This window comes from Pyrgilauda ruficollis, unplaced genomic scaffold (assembly GCF_017590135.1).
Source record: "Pyrgilauda ruficollis isolate IOZ18807 unplaced genomic scaffold, ASM1759013v1 scaffold22, whole genome shotgun sequence".
In the NCBI taxonomy this organism is placed as follows: domain Eukaryota; kingdom Metazoa; phylum Chordata; class Aves; order Passeriformes; family Passeridae; genus Pyrgilauda; species Pyrgilauda ruficollis.
Genome location: NW_024521428.1, coordinates 6,624,218 through 6,644,898, shown reverse-complemented (window position 1 = coordinate 6,644,898; position 20,681 = coordinate 6,624,218). Strand labels below are relative to the sequence as shown.

The 20,681-nt window shown below is 40.2% G+C and overlaps 1 protein-coding gene across 3 annotated transcripts in view; it reads left to right on the top strand.

Moving 5' to 3' along the window:
* The window catches only part of SLC9A7 (solute carrier family 9 member A7), a 69,186-nt gene that overhangs the window by 41,132 nt on the left and 7,373 nt on the right, over positions 1 to 20,681 (top strand). Inside the window, exons 10-16 of one of the 3 annotated variants that reach the window (XM_041468540.1) lie at positions 76 to 189; positions 2,612 to 2,723; positions 4,103 to 4,256; positions 9,868 to 9,927; positions 14,628 to 14,691; positions 17,214 to 17,296; positions 20,454 to 20,559. In XM_041468540.1, coding sequence (XP_041324474.1) covers positions 76 to 189; positions 2,612 to 2,723; positions 4,103 to 4,256; positions 9,868 to 9,927; positions 14,628 to 14,691; positions 17,214 to 17,296; positions 20,454 to 20,559 — 693 coding nt within the window. The remainder of the gene's footprint in view (positions 1 to 75; positions 190 to 2,611; positions 2,724 to 4,102; positions 4,257 to 9,867; positions 9,928 to 14,627; positions 14,692 to 17,213; positions 17,297 to 20,453; positions 20,560 to 20,681) is intronic. The other 2 variants (XR_005955234.1, XM_041468541.1) reach the window with 2 other exon arrangements.

Genomic DNA, 20,681 nt, shown 5'->3' with positions numbered 1-20,681 from the left:
GTAGTAGTCCATGTACTTTTGTTTTTACAGCATCTTTTTTACATGGCCTTTAACATGCAATGGTTTTCTCTCTAGCTCTTTGAGGTGTTGCACTTCCTGGCTGAGAACTTCATATTTTCTTATATGGGCTTGGCACTGTTTACTTTCCAGAAGCACATATTCAGCCCAGTTTTCATTATTGGAGCTTTTGTATCCTTTTTCATTGTGTGAGGTTTCTCTATTTTCTTATGTGCCCAAAATCTTGTGATGCCTGTTGGCTTTGCCAAACAGAGAATGGTGGCTGGCCTAAGTTTTCCTAATATCTTGCACGCACAATAATTTTGAGAAAAATCTTTGGTTACACCTTACATCTAAGCCCTAAGGCCTCTGTGCCACATAGTTGCTGGCTCTGTACCTGAATGTTAGAAGCCATAGAATTTCACTAGATAAGAAATGAATATGCTTTACTGTGTGCTTTGGCTATTGACAGCCAACACTGCTTGTGTTGTTCTTGTATTTGAACTTTGGAGACCTAGGAAAGGATTAATTCTTCTCTCCACTTCCAGTGGCCCCTTGAGAAAGTACGGGGCAAACGTCAAATACATAAAAAGGAATGTGGGTGAATAGATCATCTTTGAGCAATTCCCCAGAGGTCAGCATTTCAGGTGATGGGAGGAGAAGGGAACTGAACTGGGGTGCAGACCATTACATGAAGGGTACACGATTAAAGGTTCTGCCATTGTCTCTGGTTGACTTGGTACCTGACTCTCAAATTCCCCAGAACAGAACACTTTGTGGTAGTCACACTCATGTAAGCTCTGCATCCTGCCCCTGTTGAAATGAGTTGTGTAACTCTCTCCTCGCTATATTCCTGGTTGCTTGAATATTCAGCAAATTATAAGTGTGCATGAAGAAATGGGAGCTAGTCTTCCAGTCGTCATTTCCCTCTGCCTGCTGTAGGAGTAGGGCTGTTGGCAATGGAGGTAAAACCCTGTAAAAGGACATATAAAGATGGCCATGCATGAGATGTACTTATTTTCTCTTCTTTCTACTGTTTTCTGTACTACTTCTCAGGATTTACCACATTTAATTTTATTTTCCTTCGGCCATTTACTTTTTTCTGGAACAGTAATAAATTTTCTCCTGCGTCACCTCATGTCCACTTTTCTGACCTAAGAAATGCTCCAGAGCCTGACCTAAGAAATGCTCATGTCCAGTTTTCTGACCTAAGAAATGCTCCAGGCAGACACTGGATAAAGATGAACAGAATAGTTGCACCTGGTATACTAAGCAATGTAATTTTTCATGCTTAGTGTGGCCTTCTATCTGCTCTCAAGATGTGCTGTCCACCCTGGGTTTATTTTCAGTAGTTGCTTCTCTACTTTTGCCTTCTAATACATTTTCCACATCTTTTTCTACCACTACACTTAACCTCTGTTGCCTCTTGAGTGCTTTTCTACCTTTGTGAGGAGGGCAACTAGTACGAGCATCCGTGTTTTACTCAACACCTGTGGTCCCCATTGAGTTTACAACTTGCAGGAGTGAAAGGTAGAAACATCACCAGTTGTTGAAAGTGAAAGGCTGGAATGTAAAGACAGAGCTAGAGCCTCAGCATCCTTGGCAAAATCTTAGCTATTATCCTACATACATTAGTCTTGATGGCTTCTGATGACTGATTTTTGCAGTTCTCAAAAGGACTGGTGTAAAATTTGCTTGGAATAGTTACGTGAGGGTTATTGTACAAAGTAATAATCAAAATCTGATTTTCCTAGAGATATTCCCTGCTGATAGTATTGCTTTAGCTATGGCTAAAGTAAAGTGGTGTCTGGCCAGTGATGTCCAGAGCTCTTATACTCTTTCTTTTCCATGGGAGAAGTATTATTCTTCTAATGTTCCCATGCCAGCAGCAAATGATCAGTGTTTGTTTGGCTTCTGGCCATGTTGTCATTTTACAGGATTTCACCCACCACTCTAATTTTTCCCAAAGTGCTCCTTATACAGTGGAGAGTGTTTTCAGCTTTCTGCTTCTTCACTGGAACCACTGGATGTTTTGCACCACAGTGGGGGTGCTTACCACCTACTGTCATCAATTTCTGCAATACTTTCACTATTCTTTTTCAACTTTATTCTAGTGCTGACAAATGGCTTTTGGATTTATATTCTTAGTAACTCTGTACTGGTGTTTGCTAGCCATTAGGATATTTTGCCTCTGCAGGAGTCATAATGGGGTGGCCACTTGCTGGTCTTAAGTTGGTTTCCCCTCTGTATACAGGGCTGCATTTCTGTTGTTCCAAAACTCAAAATTGAATGGTGCTGGTGATAATTGTTTAAAGTGAATTTTCAAAGTAAAGTCTACATTTGTACAATTTATAATTTTAATACTAGATATAATTTCACTGTGCATCTAAAAATTTAGTTATATTAGTAAAAATTTTTATTTTGTGCAATCACTTTTGCATGCACAAGTTGCATAAAATTGGGGAAAGTCTGCTTTAAATACACAGCTATAGGACGAAGATATAATGATATCTCTTACTAAATGAAATCTCTTACTAAAACAAAAGCTTCATGTAAGGTACCAAAAACTGCATACCTCAGGAAAAAGAAATCCTTAACTCTCAGCTGCAAACAGGTTGCAATCTTTTTGGGCAGAGCTGCACATATCTACCCCCTCTCCTTCTTGTTGAATTTGGGCAGAAGGCATAAGATCAGCTGGAGCTTTCAGCACATGATGATGTTTTCAGGTAAGAGCAAAAATTCTGGGCAGTGAAAAAGTTTTAATTTTAACTCATAAGCAATTGACTCTGCTACCTTCTGTTTTTGTGATCCACACTCATGCATCCTAAAGGGAAGGCTTACTTACTGATTGCTGCAGCATGCCATCATGTGTCTTTCAGCCTTTACAGAAAGTGTGCCCTGTCTGGAGTGGGTGACATCTCGAAATGCTACCTGCTCACAGCAGGCAGCACTTCATGCTGGGAATAGAGCATTTTCATTTGAAGTGCTTGTGAAGGTCATGGGAGAATTGGGCTGCATCTCTTCCGAAAGGTTATTTCTAGCTGAGAGGATGTTCACATTGTGCAGAAACAGACACCTGCTGAGAAAATTGAGGTGTATTTATGGGTACCCTTTCCCGTTTAGTTGGACAAAGGTATTTGACTTAAATTGCCTTGTAATTTCTGTCACATAGACAACTGTTTCAGCTTGTAATTTCAGGCAAATTATGTATTGTGTGTCTAAACATGTGCATCCTCAAGAAGTTCCGGGGAATCCTCTGTACCAAAGAGGATATAAAGAGGATAGAGCCAGGCTCTTTTCAGTGGTGCCCTGTGCCAGGCCCAGAGGTAATGGGCACAAACTGGAACACATGAAGTTTTGTTTGAACAGGAAACAATCTTTTTTACTATGTCCAGACACTGTACAAATTGTCCAGAGTGGTTGTGGCATGTCTATCCATGGAGATATTCAAAAGCCATCTGGACATGGTCCTGTGCAACCTACTGCAGGTAGAGCAGGGGTTGTTCAAAGAGAAGAATTGGACCAGATGAATTCCAGGGGTTCTTTAAAACCTTAACCATCCTGTGGTTCCTCTACATAAGAAGTCTGGTGGTCCAATGCCATGGCTTGCTCTTGCTACTGAAGTGTCCTAACTGGAAGCAGAGGAGAGGAGGAAAGATATAGTCTGCCTGTGACCATGTAATTAACTAGAATATTTTTATAGCTGATAAAAATGTCAGGTCAAGAACTCACATTTCAATTATGGATTCAACTGGAAAAGTCTGAATTTTCATCTGGATTCAGGAAGCTGCTTGACTTACATAATGTTTTGCTGTTGTTCTTAATATGTTTGTTTCTGTCTTCCTTTCCTGTTAGTTTCTGGAAGTATTTACACCTTTTCACAGCACTTGTGTATTCTCTAAGTTGTAGGAAACAAGGAGAGTTACAACATTCTGTTGTAAATTATTCCAGGGCATAATTTGTCAGGGAATATAAGGAAATTAAAAGCTGCTATAGCCCAGTGCTTTCTGCCTGACACTTGGTGGGAGGGAGCAAGGGAAGGTGCTGTGCTGTCCACAGTCACGTCTGCACTTCTGAAGCTGTGCTGTTTCATTCTTTCTGCTAGGTCTCAGGGGAGCCATGGCATTTGCTCTGGCTATACGAGATACTGCTACCTACTCCCACCAAATGATGTTCTCAACAACTCTGCTCATCGTGTTTTTCACTGTGTGGATTGTTGGTGGAGGTACAACCCCCATGCTTTCGTGGCTGAACATCAGGTTGGTATGCAGCTGTGTGCTGGGGGAAACGTCACTTTTCAACAGGAAGCTGTGCTAATTTGGCATAGTTCTACAGAACTTGTTTGATGCTTGCTAGAAGAATTTAGAACATGGTATTTATACAGATATATATATATATATATAGGTATTTAGAACATGATATTTTATGGAGGAAGATGCTAGTGCAGTCTGGTGATGAAAATGTTCTGATGCTGCTGGGATTCAGCCTAAAGGTGCTCTGGTGCTCTGCAAGTAGGTATCTAGGTCTTTGTCAGTCCAGCAGGATATGGAATAGTGTTGCCTGATAAAGCAGCTCTATATTGAAAAGAAAGAATTAATCTAGTCCCATATAAACTTTGTATTATACTAAGACTGTTCCCTTTCTTTTGGCTCTTTGTAATGGGCCTATTAAGGTTTATAAGTTCAGTGGATTCTTTATTGGGTGGTGCTAAGGTGAATGTACTTTAAACCAAACCTGATGTTATCTAAGCAACTGGGTTAAATGGGATCCTGCTGGTCTTTGGGGTGTGTTTCATCCTGTTTTGAGGAGATTTGTGAAAATGGTAAGTTGCATGATTATAGATGTTTGACTATAAATCCTGGCTAATACTTTGTACTTTTGACTGCATGTACTTTCATATTTGAGACTATTTATCAAGAGATGTGCTAGAGAATCACAAATCAATCATTATTAAAAACATATATATTATAGTTTTAGAAGTTTTGGCAGTTTAGGAGACAAAAATAAATAGAGGAGAATTAAAACAGTACAAGATGTACAAGCCCTGAGTGCAGTCAACCATTACCTCTGCCACAGGGCTCCTTCAGTCATCAGCAGTAGGACAGGACTGAATGCTTGCATTGGCCCAACCCTTGGCCAACTGCAAAACCGTTCTGAGATAGCAGCCTTTTTTCCTCCCACCCTCCTCCATTGAAACCAGGAAGCATCCCAGATTATGCATTTCCTCCTTTAGCTAATCTAGCTCAGTAGTGAGACTCCATAAGCATGGCTGATGAGCTGGTCCTGCAGGCAGAGAGGACTAACCCCATATCCAATCCAGGCTTATCCCTCTAGGTGGCTAGACTTGCAGAAATCATTAGTGTGACCAACAAGGCAGAACAGCTGTAAAGGCTGTGGTACCATTCCTAGAGAGGTAACTACCAAAAGGTAGCTGACTGAAGCATAGTTTTGAGTATTTAGCTGAAGTTTTAGGGTGAGATTTACCCATCCTTGCATGTAAGTAATTTTAACTGTCACTTTTTCGGCATGGTTGACAGAAAATAAACGGTTAATTTTCCTGTCAAAGTAAGGATAACATATATAACAAGGGAGCTCTACATAGGAAGCATTTTCGAGAACTGCATGGGTCTGCCTGCAGCTGGCTCGATAGGCACTGACCTGCCAGAGATGGAGTCTGCACCTTCTGGGACCACAAGAAATCAGATTTGTGCCAGGAGGTGGCGGCCGTGTGCAGCTGATCGGGAGTTAGAACCTCGGCGCCGGTGAGGTACCCTCAGTGGTTAGAACACTTTGTGCTGGGGGGAAAAAAAAAAAAAAAAAAGGAAAAAAAACAAAGAAGAAAGAGTTTTGATTTTACAGATTTTTTTTTTTAAAAAGAGTGACAAATTATTTTCCAGCTGAATTTTTAAATCATGCCAGTTATGTCTTTTCCATCCCCTTCTACTCAGTGGAAGCAGCACACAGGAGGAGATGTAGCTGTCCCAGCGCTGTCCCGGTGCCTCACTCAGCAGCAGGGTATATAGTGCTGATGCAGTCCCGAGGCTGTGCAGTAGGTGACTTGTCCCTAGGATACTTGCTAAGCCTTGGAACTTGCCCATTAAATTCGATTGCCAGAGGCTGGAAATAGGTAGTGGTCACATGCAGGATTATTTAGTAGAAAAGAGGTTGTAAGATAAAAGGTGGTTTGCTTCCTAGATGAAGTGAAGGGATGTAGAAAATTCATGCCACATATATGTTGGACTTAAATGTCAGGGTTTGTGGGGACTCCTAAGAGTCCAGTTGTGATGCGAAGATCATACCAGCTGTACCAAGAAAGAAAGCAGGCAGGCTAGTCAGCCATTACCAAGTCCTCATGAAGTAGTTGGCCTTTCTTCAGTGTGGATGTAAATAGAAGGCCCATGTCTGGGCAAGTCAGAGGAGCCAAGACAGACATGAAAAACCAAAGGGACTTATTTATGATTTAAGTAGAACTGTACCAGGGAACTGACTCCAGCCAGGACTGTCAGCCTGGCCTGATAGCACTGAGCTCATGGGGAAGCAGCTGTGCGCATGCACTGGGAAATGCCCACGCAGGGATCCAGAATTGCCTTGATGTGCCTTGGAGGAAGAGGCACACGCCTTCTGGCCACACCGTTAGCTGTGTAGCATTTGGGATATGTCCTTGGTTCTTTATTTACTCTTGGTCCCTTCCCTCCCATGATACTAAATATTAAAAGGAGGCAAAGGGTAGAGAGGCTAACATGAAGTTTTGGTAAAGTAAAAAGCAGTATAAGGAGGAAAATAGGCAAAAAATACTCTCTGCCTCCTCTTGTTGTTTTGAAAAGTTCAGATATTCGGATGAGCAGGTATCTTTTCAGACAGGGTAGGTTACCAGGGACCACTGACCTGGCTTTCATATACAGCTAAGCAAAGGACCTGTGGTTTATAGCAGAGGCTTGACTTCAGTTTACTGCTTAACTGGTTGGAAAAGTGAGGTCACAACTTCAAAATCGGAGTAAAAAACCCAGGATCTTTAGATGCTTTTGATTTCTGCCACTTGATGCTGAGGAAATTAAAAACCAACACCAGAAACTGGTGTTAGTTTTTAATTTTAGTTAAAGCCATGATATCATGTGTTAGAGTTCCTTGGCTGACTATCAGGGAGACACATCCAACATCTGAGTGGTAAACATTTACATTTTCTTAGTAGTAGATTTTATTTTTTCTTAGAAACTAAAGCATGACCTGAATATTAAAAATATAGTCTCATCCTTTAAGACCTAAACAAAGAAACAATTTCCTGACTGAAGCTTTAACAGTTTCAGCAAACTTGAGAGCTATGTAAATCAAAACCACTGGCAAAATTCCTCTTTTCAAAAAAATAGCTGACTTCTTGTTTCACTTATCTGTCACAGGAAAAAAAGGGAACTCCTAGCATTTGTATTGCAAAACAATGTGTTTTCCATTTTTGATTGAAGGTTAGTGACCTGGTTCTTTTCATGTTCAATGAAGCAACACATGGATTAGTGCCTTCCTCTCCTTCATAACCTGCTGTAAATGTGGAAGTTATTGCTTATTTTAATGAAGTAATTTCAGTTATACTTAGAAACCTTTTTATAAATCTCAAAGCATTATACCTTACACTTTAAAATAATTTAAGTTTCTTTTTACCATAAAAGCTAAAGGTTGCACAGACAACTTCAACCTAGATATTTAGTGCCTTATGTCTGACTTTGCATATACAATCTTTAAAGAGATTTATCACTATTTAGTGATTTTTCTTTTCCTGTAAAAGAGGAAACTGCAAAAGAAACATGGAAACATTAACTCTCATCCAGTTGCTATGTGAACTAACTATCTGGGATGGTGGTGAAAGTGTTGGCTTGGTGGTTATACTCCATTCTCTTACCCAGGGTGGTGCAATGATAAAACGTGCATTGCATACCACACCTGGGTGTGCTGGGATGGCAGGAGGCGAGTGCTGCTGCTGGCATCCAGCCTCATGCTGTGTTCCACACTGGTGTGGGGGATGTCTGACAGGAGGTTACATCCTCCTGTTTTGCAGCCTGTTTCCATTATTGTATTACTTAGATCATTCACTGCCTTCAGCCGCTCTCTGCTGCCCTTGAAGGTGCACAGACACAGGGGTTGTCCTTTGCCCTCTGTTGTGAGCTTTTTCCTTGCCCATCTCTTTCTGTACTTTTTCTTCCAGTTGTCTTTCCCTAGTTTTTCTGTTCCTCCTCCTTTCCTAATCTCTAGTTTTTCATCACTGGTCTTGAATCTCCCTTAACAGTGGGACAGTCCAGTCTCCAAGCCTCCAGCCTCACCCTTCAGGGCTTTTGCCTTAGTAGGAAAGAGATTACCTCTGCCTCTGGAAATCTGGAAGTTAACATGGGAAATGCTTCATTTTCTCTCTTCTCATTCTCTGAAACACAGCAATTCAGACCACAAAGAAAAAGTGTGGGGAAGACACTGTAGGAGTTGGGTTGAGACACATCTAGAGCACATAGATGATATGAGCTGAACTGCCAAGCTCTGGCCGGCAGTTTCAGGAGTCATTGTCTTGGTTAGGTGAAGTAAACAAATACCCAAAGGCATCCTAAAAACAACTTGACACAACTTTTCCTAATTCCAGAGGTTTCTAGGGATTGGGTTTTAATTTTTTTAAAACATGGTGTTGGGAGTTCTCTTCTTTCTCAGCCATCTTCTGAGAAACTGTTGAACTCTTCAAAAATAGCTAAAATTTCCCAAAAATGCTGTACTCATTACAGACATCTGGGAAAACTTCAGTATACTAACTTGGCAAAGTTACAGGAAAGAGAAGTCACAGAAGGGAAGTTATTGGGCAGATTTTAATTTTAGTTTTTGCTGTACATGCAGAACCATCTCTGTGATGGCCTTGGGGAGCCGAGTACTCTGACCTGGAGTGTATGTTGACCTGGGAAAAGAGCTATTGAACCTAGAATCCAAACCAAGGCTATCTCAAGTTTGGTATTTGCCTCAATATTCAAGGATTAGATGAGTACATGCTTTTTGTATTACAAGCTATGGCCTTAAATATTTGGTTAGTCAAGATGTCAGCCCACAACCAGGGTGTGCACACCTGCTTTTTCTAAAGTGAGGCCTCTGTGGATTTCTGATCATCTGGGCTTTTATTTCACATAAGCAAAATATAGTTTGTGACACATGCCTTCATAGAAAAACATGGGGAGGAAAAAACCCCACAGCCTGCTAAGGAATGTATGTGAAAAATACTGGAAACCAAACTTGTTTTCATTTGCACCTAAAAAAAAACCACAAACACAACTGAAACAGGCAAAACAGTGAGTAAAACCAGACTCTGCTATGACTGGAGATTAAATCAAAAACTGACAGTCAATTTTTAGTTAAAGCAATGGAGTGGTTTAGTGCTTGTTCCCAGTTGATTTGGAGTGCTCTGAAACCAGGCAGTATTGGTGAGCCCTCTCACACATGTGTAGCTTCCCATGACTACTTCCTGTGATGTCTATTTCTCTTTCAGACATGTGCAGGTCTGAAGTGGTAGCAATTGTCTTGGATTGGCTCTGTCTGTGTGCAGCACCAAAGAGAGCTAATGAATCTGGTTTTCTGGGGAATGTAGTCTGTCATTAATTCAGATTAATACAATTGCCAGCTGGGATCTGAATGTGTGAAGAATATTACTGGATATGTCAATCATAAATTGCTGCGGTTGCTAATTTTGGTTTTTTGGTCACTTTGTCATTGCTCTGCCATTGTTGTTCATGTATGCTTTGTCTTTTCTGATTGGGTACGGATTTTTTTGTTAGTTTGCTTTGTTTTGCTGAAGAGCTCTGTAGAGCCCCCATCTCATGAGCATTTTGTTACTCACATTGCATTCTTGTACTGTACCAGAGTTGGTGACCATGTTCCATCGGTGGAAGAGATGAGTGAAAGCCACTGGCTGTATTTCAGGTGACACTGTGCTTTCCTTGATACCACATTAACCTGGTGCTTGGCTTTTTTCATCTTTGTAACACTGAGTGTGTGCTCTTTTTCTATACTCTGGCATGCTGCTGCTTCTTTTCTGAGAGTACCAGAGATGTTCCTTAACTCTGAGTCTATTCACTTATTCTGAGCTGTGAGAGTGTGGATCACACATCATGTCTAAAAAAATGAAACTAAAGCACATTCTTTCACTCAGTGTATAGATATTTAATGAAGCAAAACTCGAATCTCTGACCTTGGAAGACTTGAGAGCTGAAAACCATGGATTTTATCTTAGGATCTTTAATCACAAAGGTATTCTTAAGCATTGCTTGAGGTTATTTTGTGTAACTCTTCAGGTTGGAAGGTACTTCATAGGTGGTTTAGCCCAGCCTTTTTGGGGATATATTTTAAAAAACAGAACGATATCAACCAGAGAAGACTAGGATTTTGGTATGGTGTTTTTAGAACAGATAAATGGTTAGAGAGAGAATTTAAAATAAATCTCCAACTGACATCTACAGGCAATGTGCATGTATATGTGTGTGTATGTGTGTGTTTATAAAAACATATAGAATATTTATATAAAGAAAGTTCTTTGGGATGGGGCAATGAAAGGTTTTCATGTACCTTGTCACACTTGAAGGTTTCCAGCAAACCACTAGATTTGCCAGAGATGCAATGTGTTAGTTTGTACAGACAATCTGAGAACTATTATCTATTACAGTCATTCTTGGCCACACTAACTACACATGCTAAATCTAATGATGCCTGGTATTTCAGTAACTTGTCATCCATGTGTTGTAGGGCCCTGGAAAAGTTTCTGAAGTATCAGAAGAAATCATTCCACCCATTTTAAAATGATGCAGCAGAGAACTTGATGTAGTTCTATATGCCTTTTTACCGTTCATTTCCATCCACTTAGTTCAGTTTTGTGTGTGAGCCACTTTCTCCCACACTGTTTAAATTACTGAATTATACATAAGCTTAATGTTTTGAGAGATCAAATCTGAATAGCTCCTCTCCTACATGATGTGCTGGAGTTGTAGCTGTAGGATAAAGACCAAGTCCAGGAGTCAATTAAGGGCAGAAATGCAGTGTTTTGGTGTTGGGCATTAGGAGCTCAAGACTAGTCCCTTTGCTATTACAGAGATCTTAATGCATGAAATGCCTTTTTTGACTTTTAAAAAAAAAAGTTTTCTTTAGGGAGGAGTGAAGAAAATACACTTAAATTGGATTAATTTTACTATAGCATACTCTTGTCTACAGATTCTAATGGCCTTCCCAAGGCTGAAATAAAGGTGTCTGAATTTTACTTACTAGTAATTGTCTGTACTGAAGGAATAAGGTCTATCAGATACCAAAGTTATTCCAATAGGGGAAATAAATGGATTTTTCACCAATTTTGAAATAGATATGCATCGTTGCAGCTGAAAGACTGCTCATATTCTTCATCCAAAATCTTCTTTTTAATAGAAGATTTTTATTTGTACAGCCTTGGGGAATTCCCACGCAACTGCTGCAAAGGGCTCTCAAAAAGAGTGGAGGGGAAACAAAGATGCTTGCTGGCATCTGCACTACCTTGGCCTTGGCTGCTCCACATCTGCTGTGCCCCTCAGAGGTGCTCCCCATCTCAGAGGTGCCTCTTCAATAAAACATTGTTTTTGCCCTGCCTTTCTGTTAGGGATTTGAGCAAAACAGCCCAGCCTTTAGCAAGGCTGCCCTCTCTGTGCCTCTGACCTCTGGGAGGGGATCTGTGTAAATCCATCCAGTAACAGTTTAATTTATAAAGCAGGTTAAATAAATGAGAGCTGTTATTGACCTCTGCAGCACATGTAAATAACAGGAAGCTTTTAAAATATATTAAGCACATGAAATGGATTTTTTCCTCTTCAGCATAAGAAGAAAATCAATGTTGAAGACATTCATGCATCAGCTTTACTCATACTTTTAATTATTGAAGTAGTTAAGCAAGGATGAAGTAACTAAGTGTTTTCTGTACTTCTTTTCACTGTAAAGGAGGTTGAGACAGACTTGACTGGTTTTTGGTATTGTTTTGTTTCAGGTGATAAAAGTGACACTTCCTTAGAATTCTAGGCGCTGTGCCTGCAAAAAAAAAAAGTGATGCTTGTCATGAGATAAGGGTATTTAGCCTTGAAACTTAAACAGGCAGGCTTGCTACCAAAAAGTTAAGCTTCCTATACAATTGATGCTAGAATAGAGGATAAAAGCATATTGTTTGAAAGATACAAAAAGTAGTTGTGAGAATTCAAAATGGCAATGTATTTGGTGTTAATCTCTGAACTGAGGAACAGACTTTGAGAATGATTTAAAAAAAAAAGTGATTTATGGAAAATAATAATAAATATTCAAAAATATAAATTCATTTACAGAATAACTTTGAAAAAAGTTAAATGGACAAGTCTGCATGGATATACTATTTCAATATTGAAAAGAACATTTGTGGTATGATTGTTTTTTCCTAAAATTTGAACAATTTTAATATAGAAAATGTTTTTTGCCTCTTCAGCACAACAATGAAGCCAAATTCCTAGTCTGTGATATCCCATGACTTTTCACTGAACGGTGTCGTTATCCTGTTTTGGTCTTCCATTAAGCCTCATTCCCCTGCCTGAGGCCAGTTAAAATTCTCAAAACAAATGCACAACCTTGAGTCAAGTAAAAGCTGAGACACTAAACTGGTTGATTTTCTTATGTACTGTGAAGTGAATAGGTAGCCCAGGGAGTAAAAACTATTTGGGGAATGCGAGCTATGTTCATCTTTTGGAACAAACTTCTTGAACTCCCCGTTCACACTGTCAGCTACACAGCCAACACGAGCCTGGTTCCTTTGCATAGCACATTGAACCTTCCCCCTTGTGCAGTTTGGAAAGCCACAAATATTTTTCTTTTATTTTCATGCGTACTTATAAAGGAATGCATACCCTTATGTATATACATATATTACTGTACTGAGTCGGTTTCCTGATGTTGTTTGTCAGCTTTCTGCATTAGAACCCAGTTTCCCTGCCAAAGCCTGTTCTTATGATAGCCAAAGCAGTAACACCTCAGCCCTTGTAAGCCCTCAGAACTCTTGTGTGTGGTGTTTTATTTTAGCATGTGTTACAATCCAGTACTCAACCTGTCTATCCAGCATTCCCTTAAACTGGTGAAGCTTTTCAGTTCTGAAGCTGGTCAGTGCCAAGGAATTTCCAGGCTAAATGTGCCTAAAGTTCAAGATGACTCTATATGTGGAAAAAGGAAGTGATGAGGAAAGAGCAAGAGGCTTAGGAAAAAAGAAAAAAAAATCCAAGCAAAGGACTGGGTCAACACTAGTTTTATATGAGGCTGCTGCAGAACAGCCTTCTGGATTTTCTCTGAACTACATTACTTCATGTGAGGCCTTGACCTGGCTGTGAGTCCACAAGGATGACTTTAAACTTTTCTTCTATTGTTCTATCAAAAATGGTGCCCTGGAAGCTATCTGAAAGTGTTCTCTTTTTATTTGATCCAAGCATGGTGTCCCTGGGACAAACCAATGATATGGTCTGACCAGCAAGGTTCTCTCGGCTTCTGGTGATTCCTAGGGCTGTTGCATAAACACCATGGCTATAAAACAATTAGCAAACTTACAAAAAGTCCAGGTAACAAGGACATTGCACCAAACCAGCTCAGTCCCTTCTAAGAGACTAGAAGTGACGATGTTAACAAAATCTTATTGTCTGAGATGGCTGTCACACACAATCTTATTGTCACAGGTGGCTGTTTGTGTTTCCCCACACTTACTATGTGACATGGTGGAACTGAAACACAACACATTTGAGACTCTTACCTAATTTTTGAGGTTAGAGGTTTAGGTTCTACAAGAGATGGCAGAGATCAGGACATGAATAGGATGTAAAATAGACAAGTCCAGTCTACCCCAAACCAGACCTGAACATAATTACAAGGATTAAATGCCAATCTTGGATAGGAGCCCTATGTGCAAGGATGGTTCAGCAATAAGATGCTTTCTAGCTATGCAGAAGTGAGTAGAGAGTTTCTTCTTAGCATATTCTGTCAACACCCTCATTACACAAACCCTGCCTCACTCAGATGGGAGGCTGGACTACAGGCCATGTGTTAATCCACTGTGGCTGTGTTGCATTAGGTGAATGACACTTGTAGCAAATTAATGTTGCGGCCCTTTATAAAATATTTGGTTTGCTTACCATAGTGCTTTAAAACATGGAGTGTGTGTGTCTTTTTAAAATCGTGTATTTCAGCCATTCTCAGATTTATCTGGCAGTTATTTGCTGGGGAAAGAGTTAGGATGGGCTTTATCCTTAGTTTCTGTTTTCTTCCTGCTGGATATGAGGGACACACTCCACTGAAGAGGATGCCATCCACTTTTAAGGCAAAAATAGTATTTTCCAGTGTTCTAAAAAAAAAAAAATGGCAACAAAGGTAAGCAGTAAAAGCTGATGCCAACATAGAGTTAAAGCAGTTTCTTGAGTGAAAAAGTATCTTGTTTATAGCTGTGTAACTGCAGGGGAGTAATGGACAGCTCTTCCTCAATCTATTCTTACAACCTCTCTGATGCAGCTTTGCTGGGTGCTTAAAGTGCTTTTAAAATGCATTCTGCCAAACTTACAGCATTTGCAACCCTCAGTAACACCACTTGCTTTGTTTTCCTAATGTTTCTGTAGGGTTGGGGTTGACCCAGATCAGGACCCTCCACCTACTAATGACAGCTTTCAAGTCTTACAAGGAGTAAGTAATTACATAACTTCTCTATTAGGCTGATCTTATTTTATAACTAAGACAATAGAAAACTGCAGAAGTTGTATGCATGGATAAAACCTTTCTGTCCTAGCTAGCAAGACAGTAGGGGATTTTGCTTTGTGATATTCAAGTAATGCCCACTGAAAAATATTCCGTGATTTTGGGTGTAACGCTGTCAGGGTCACATTTTTGTGAATACATAAGGCATCACAAATCTCCCCAAATCTACTAATACACTGTATAACAATGCACTTTCCTCTTCCCCCACCTACCCAACATGCTTGCTCTTAGCACGCTACTGCACAAACAGTTCTTCTCAGTTCAGAGGTAATACTCTTGGCTCCTCTTTCTTAACTGATACCAAATTTTGGCCCTTGGACTTGCGTAGAATCCAAGATTAAGAGTACTAATCTGATCTTGACTCTTGTATATCAAACCACATGCCAGATGGATCCTGCCTGGACTACCTATCACCTGGGTGAAGCAGAAGGAGCATGGGCAAATTACCATTTGTGTTCAGCAAAATGTTGCTGTGAATCTTTAGTGAAAATTTCCATGCATCAGTAACAACCCAAGAGTTGACTTTTTTTTTCCCCTGAAATATGCTATTGGCAAACAAAATCTGGAAGAATGTTGCTCATAGCAGAATTTTCAGTTTTGCTCATCTATAAACTGGAGTTGATTCACAGGAGGAACAAAAGGTCTGGAAAAAAACAAAACAACTCAAAAATTCCTCAGGCTTAACTGGGAGTTTCCTCTGTCCAGATCTTAGTTTCCACTCTTCCAGAGTTCTGCTTGTCACTGATAGATCAGCAGCACAGCTGGTTGCTTATGTAGGGACCTACTTGAGCAAGGCAACTTTGGATTCTTTGGTTTTTGGGTTTTTTTTTTTTTTTGTTTATTTGTTTGGGTTTTTTGTGGGTTTTTGTTGGTACTTTTTTGGGTTTGTTTTGGTTTTTTTCTTGTTGCTTGTGGGTTTTTTTGGTGGTTATTTTTTTCTTTTTTCCCAATTCTTTCTTTTTCTGTTCCTGGTACATGTTATACGGGTAAGAGATACTTGCTCAGGAAGCACCTCTTTCATTTCAGACACTGCACTTCTCTATGTTCTTTGTAAAAGCCTGTGTCCAGCACACAAAATAGATGCTGAAATGGTGGAGCTGGCTACAAGTAAGGGTGAACTTTGTTTTGTAACTATCTGGAAGTAACCAGAAGCCCCGGCCTCAAAACAGCTTTTACAGTGAAGGCCAAAATTATTGCATATAACCAAGGTTAGGAGGTGGTACCATGGAAAGATGGCTTTGGCCAGTTCAGACTGAGCTTGTCCTCAGTAATTGAGGAATTGCTGTAATGGGAACAGAGCATGGGTATTCTGTTCTCATTCAGTGTCTGCTGTGGAAATGCCATGTTTGCTTTTTCCCATGTAAACATAAAGAACTTACCCATTTGTTTCCCTATTTAGCTGTGCATTGCATTGCTAATATAGTCCATTAGTCAGTTCCCTTTGGATTCATCTTTCTCTCACCAAGCCAAGATTAGCAGTGTGTCACAGTTAAAGAAAATATATCATTTGGGAAGGGGAGGGAGTGAAAATGTGTTAGGTTTAACTCTTGGTGGATCATGGATTTTTTTCAGGTCAGAAGTACACAATGTAATCCTATCTTGTTCTTTTCAAGTAGTTTGGAAGATGATTCATACAAGGCATTCATTTGTTTTCCTATGTTTAACTCTGGCCTCTGGCCATAAACACAACCCCTCCCCCCCATCCAAACAACAAACAACAAAACAAAAACACAAAGCAAAACACTCAAACCCTAAACGGTAACAAAAGTAAAAACAAATGCAGCTGCAGACCAGCTGGTGTGATGATTTGCAGCACTGCTAGTTAAGAGATTATATTTAACACTCTTAGCCCTTTCAAGGCTGATCCAGCATTTCTGAGATTTGCATGACCTCCCTCAGTTGTGAGCTTTGTATGGATTCTCTGTTAAGCACATTTCTTTTAAATGTGATATATTTCATCAGGTTTCTGAGAATTTATCAAATATTATAATGTCCCTTTTTCTTCCAAGGAAGCAACATGCTTAAGAAAAACCCATCAAACCTAGAGTTAGATCTAGACCTAGAATTAAGGAAGCCAGCCAAGCAATGAATAGGAATCAGTCTTGGACTATCAATGAGGCTTGTTTGTCAGTTTGGAAGTCATTTCTATATCTGTTACTAGACTAACAGTGAGATAAGGTTTTAGGCTCCAGGGAACCTTGTGGTAGAGGAATTGTTAAAATAACACGAATGCAATGAAGACAGCCTGGTTCTCTGCAGTCGTTTCTGGTCTTTCTAGGGAAAGTAAACTCAGTATAGGGAAGTGTCTAAACAGCTTTCTTCTGTGTTTCAAGTACAGTATTGAATTTGGCCTTTTTTTTTGACAGAACATTACATTATGAATTATTGGAGTATATAGTTCTGCGTTTTTCTGCCTGAAGTAATTTAATATGTTTTTATCTTACTTTTAGGATGGCCAAGATTCTGCGCGAAGGAACAGGACGAAGCAGGAAAGCGCTTGGCTCTTCAGGCTGTGGTATAGCTTTGATCATAAGTATCCTTTTGAAAACACAGCTTAATCTCAAGGCATGAAATGTTCACTTTTTCCCTTTCCATGTACCATCTGTAGCTTTAAGCACTTGATCTTTCTCCTTCTGACTCTCTCAAGTATTTGACAAGCTCAGGAAACAGAACTGAAGCTTGAATTCAGACCTTTTATTTCCCTAGTGCAGAGTGTGTGACACTTGCTGGAGGACAGAAACCAGTCACAGATGAAGTACCTTCCTAAACAATAATACAGACAATTAACGGTTTCAGGTGCTCTGATTTGTTCTATTAATGTAATGATGCTAATAGCACAAACTCGGTTTCCAGTTCATTTTACATATCTAAGCCTCAACTCTTTGCTCTGCAGAGCCACCTGCTTTAGTGATGAAGTCCCAAAATCTGTGGTTGATTCCTAAAGAGGAAGTTCTGGAACTAAAAATTTACATGAGATCCAGCTGATCTCCTTAAGTACATCCAGAAGGTACTATGGGTGTTAAAGCAGTGTATATAGTACTGTACAACCTTTCTGAAGCTATTATTATGCTATTTCAATAACGTTGTTTAAGATTCTGAGCAACTTCTGTGTAGCTGTCCTGTATTTCATGCTTGTGGGTTTCGGGTTTTTTTAAATCTACTTAACTTAATCAGTATGATATTAATTATGACACATTAAGTATGTCACAGCTGCTCCTCCTCAACAGCTTAGAGTCACTTAGCAGAAAATGGCAAAGATAATCTTGTGGCCATGGCAAGTCACACCTAGAAACCCGAAGAAATTTCAATACTGAATTCCTAGATATTTCAAAACTCAATTCCTAGTAATTTCTGGGGCAGCTAAATATACACACTGACCAGAGGTAGGGCCCTAATGCTCTTGCAGCTTGCATGTGAGTCTTTTCACTGGGGTCCTGGCCTTTGATTGATGAGAGGTTGCTGGCCTGGTTGGAGCACGGTAATTTCCTTCCATGCCTTGTGCACGAGGCTTTCACACCCAGGAAAACCTAGCTAGCACATTGAAAACGTTTGGATCCTAACAGCACTTGCATCTTTGGGACAAAATCTGTTTGTGACCAATGCTTTCAGATGCAGTAGTACTGACCCAAAGCACAGAAGGGAGTTCATGTGCGATTTTAAATATTCATAAATGTTCGTAATTCCAAGTTAACTCTTCCAGTGACTGGCCCCAAAGTGCCTCAAGGTCAATTTTTATTATAAAAAAAAAAAAACAAACAACCAGACTTTGGTGTTAAAAGCATGAAAGGATCTGGCTGTGGCTGACTGCTTCTTTTTTGTCTTTTTAAGAAGGAAGCAGAGCTGTCCTCTTCCCCTGGCTTTACAAAAGGGATGTGCCTGATGAAAGGAGTAGTTGGCAATGCTGACTTCCCTCAGCTGATGCTTGCAGAGAACAGTCCCTCCCTAGCAGCTGCAGCAAAGGCAGGGGGAGTGCCTGGAGGAAATTACAGCCTAACTACCTGCCTCACAGAAATTTAAAGGATCCTGACAGTGCATTCCTTTTTTTTTTTTTTTTTTTCCCAGTGGTCACTAGCAACATTTGGGAAAAGTTTCTGGGGAGTTTGTGCCAAGGAATCTGACACTGAGAGGCAGAACTGTCTTACTGTATGTAGAGTTAAAAGTCTGCTCCTTCTGTTGGAAGAAGTCATTCAAACAAGCATTGGCTGGGTGGGCTTAAATTGTACAGATGGGATGATCTTTAGAATTGCCACCTCTATATCCATGGCTAAACAGTTGTTTTTTTGCTGGTGAAATCACTTGGTTTCTGGGTAGAAAGGCAGATTGTCTCAAAATTCACTCTTTGCAAGAGAGCTTAACTTGAAAAAGATCTAAGTGATGGAAAAGTATGCTCTAGAGCTCACTATTGCCTGCAGAGCTCTGTATGCATGGAGGAGTGGGAACTTCGCTCCTGTGGAATGCACTTAATGTTGTGGGCTGTTCCCTGGGCTCACCCACAACTGTTAAACATGGAGAAAACTGCAACTTTGATGAAGTAGCAGATGTCTTCAACTGGGCTTGTTTTTTCACGGCTGAGTTGCTGCCTGTCTGGCACAGGGCAGCGTGGAGCCTGGGTTAGTGCAAGGGCGAAGAGCTTGTTTCTTTCCAGGAATGGGTGTAACCACACTCTTAGGGAAGGAGGAAAGAAGGAAACATAACTCTGCTTGAGTAAACAGCTATGCCAGGCTCTGCTAAAGGGAAGGGATAGCTCTCTGCTAAAACAGCCCCCTTTTAACACCCTTTGCCCTAAGCATCTTAATGGATGGGGAGGAAAACTGTTATATTTCCAAATGGACTTGATTCTCTCCATGCTTAGAGGCCTAAGAAAGTAACTAGAATACCTGCAACTTATATATTTGAATTTAAAATAAAATTGATTGATTTGTGTGCTAGTCAAGATCAACATGCTGCTTTTTAACAGAGACATATATTTTGACTCTTGGGTATTTTTTTCAGGCATATCATCAGTGTGGAGTACTCATGTGAAAAGTGTGGATTTACCAGGGCACAGACCTATTAAATAGGGGTAAAGACACTTTCCTTTCCCTCAGTGTCATCTAGGTAGCACTGCTTTCCTTTGACACTGTGGTACATGGTTCCTACAATTTTCCCTTTGCCTTTCTGGCTCCTTGTGGTAAATGTATGTGCACTGCAGAAATGTCTGTGAGCATTGCCAGGGTAATATCTCTGGCTGCACCGCTGCGGCTCAGTAACCAGCAGATAAATGGCTATATTGCTTTGAGGACGTTGAATGGACAGAACTTCTGTATTTCCCTATATTGAGCCATTCAGGAATGTCACCTTGCTGCCTATAGCTTGCAACCTTGACACCATGCTCCCATCTTCAGAGCAGAAATACCTTTGGACCTTTCAACACTAAAGCACTTCTGCTTTCTCCTTTTTACTTGAGATCATGGAAGCTGGAAACATTGCAACCGTTTGAAACTTGTAAGAAGTTAGCTAGTGGTCCTTGCAGAAGATTAGTGGGTAAAGAAACTGTCCTTGAAACAATCAAGGGGGAAAAGTTGGGAGGGTGTTTTATGTACAAGTATTGCATATTACAGTTCAAAGGCAGAACCAAATTTATATACAACTGTCTCTTTATTTTCAAGAGTGGTTTTTGAGCACTGGTGTGTTTTCCTTAACTACTGAAGTTATTTAAAGCCAATTCTCACTCACAGTGGCCCTCCGTTGACCACAACGCTGCCCAGCTGGTGTGGCCTGATAGCTCGCTGTCTGACAAGTCCCCAGGTTTATGATGTAAGTAGAACAATTCACTGCCTCCTGGTTTTGTTTTTTATTTATTAAACTTCAGCAAATTGGTGTTTTTTCTTTCTAGGTAATGTCCTGGTTTCAGCTGGTTTGGTAGACATACTGCAAGA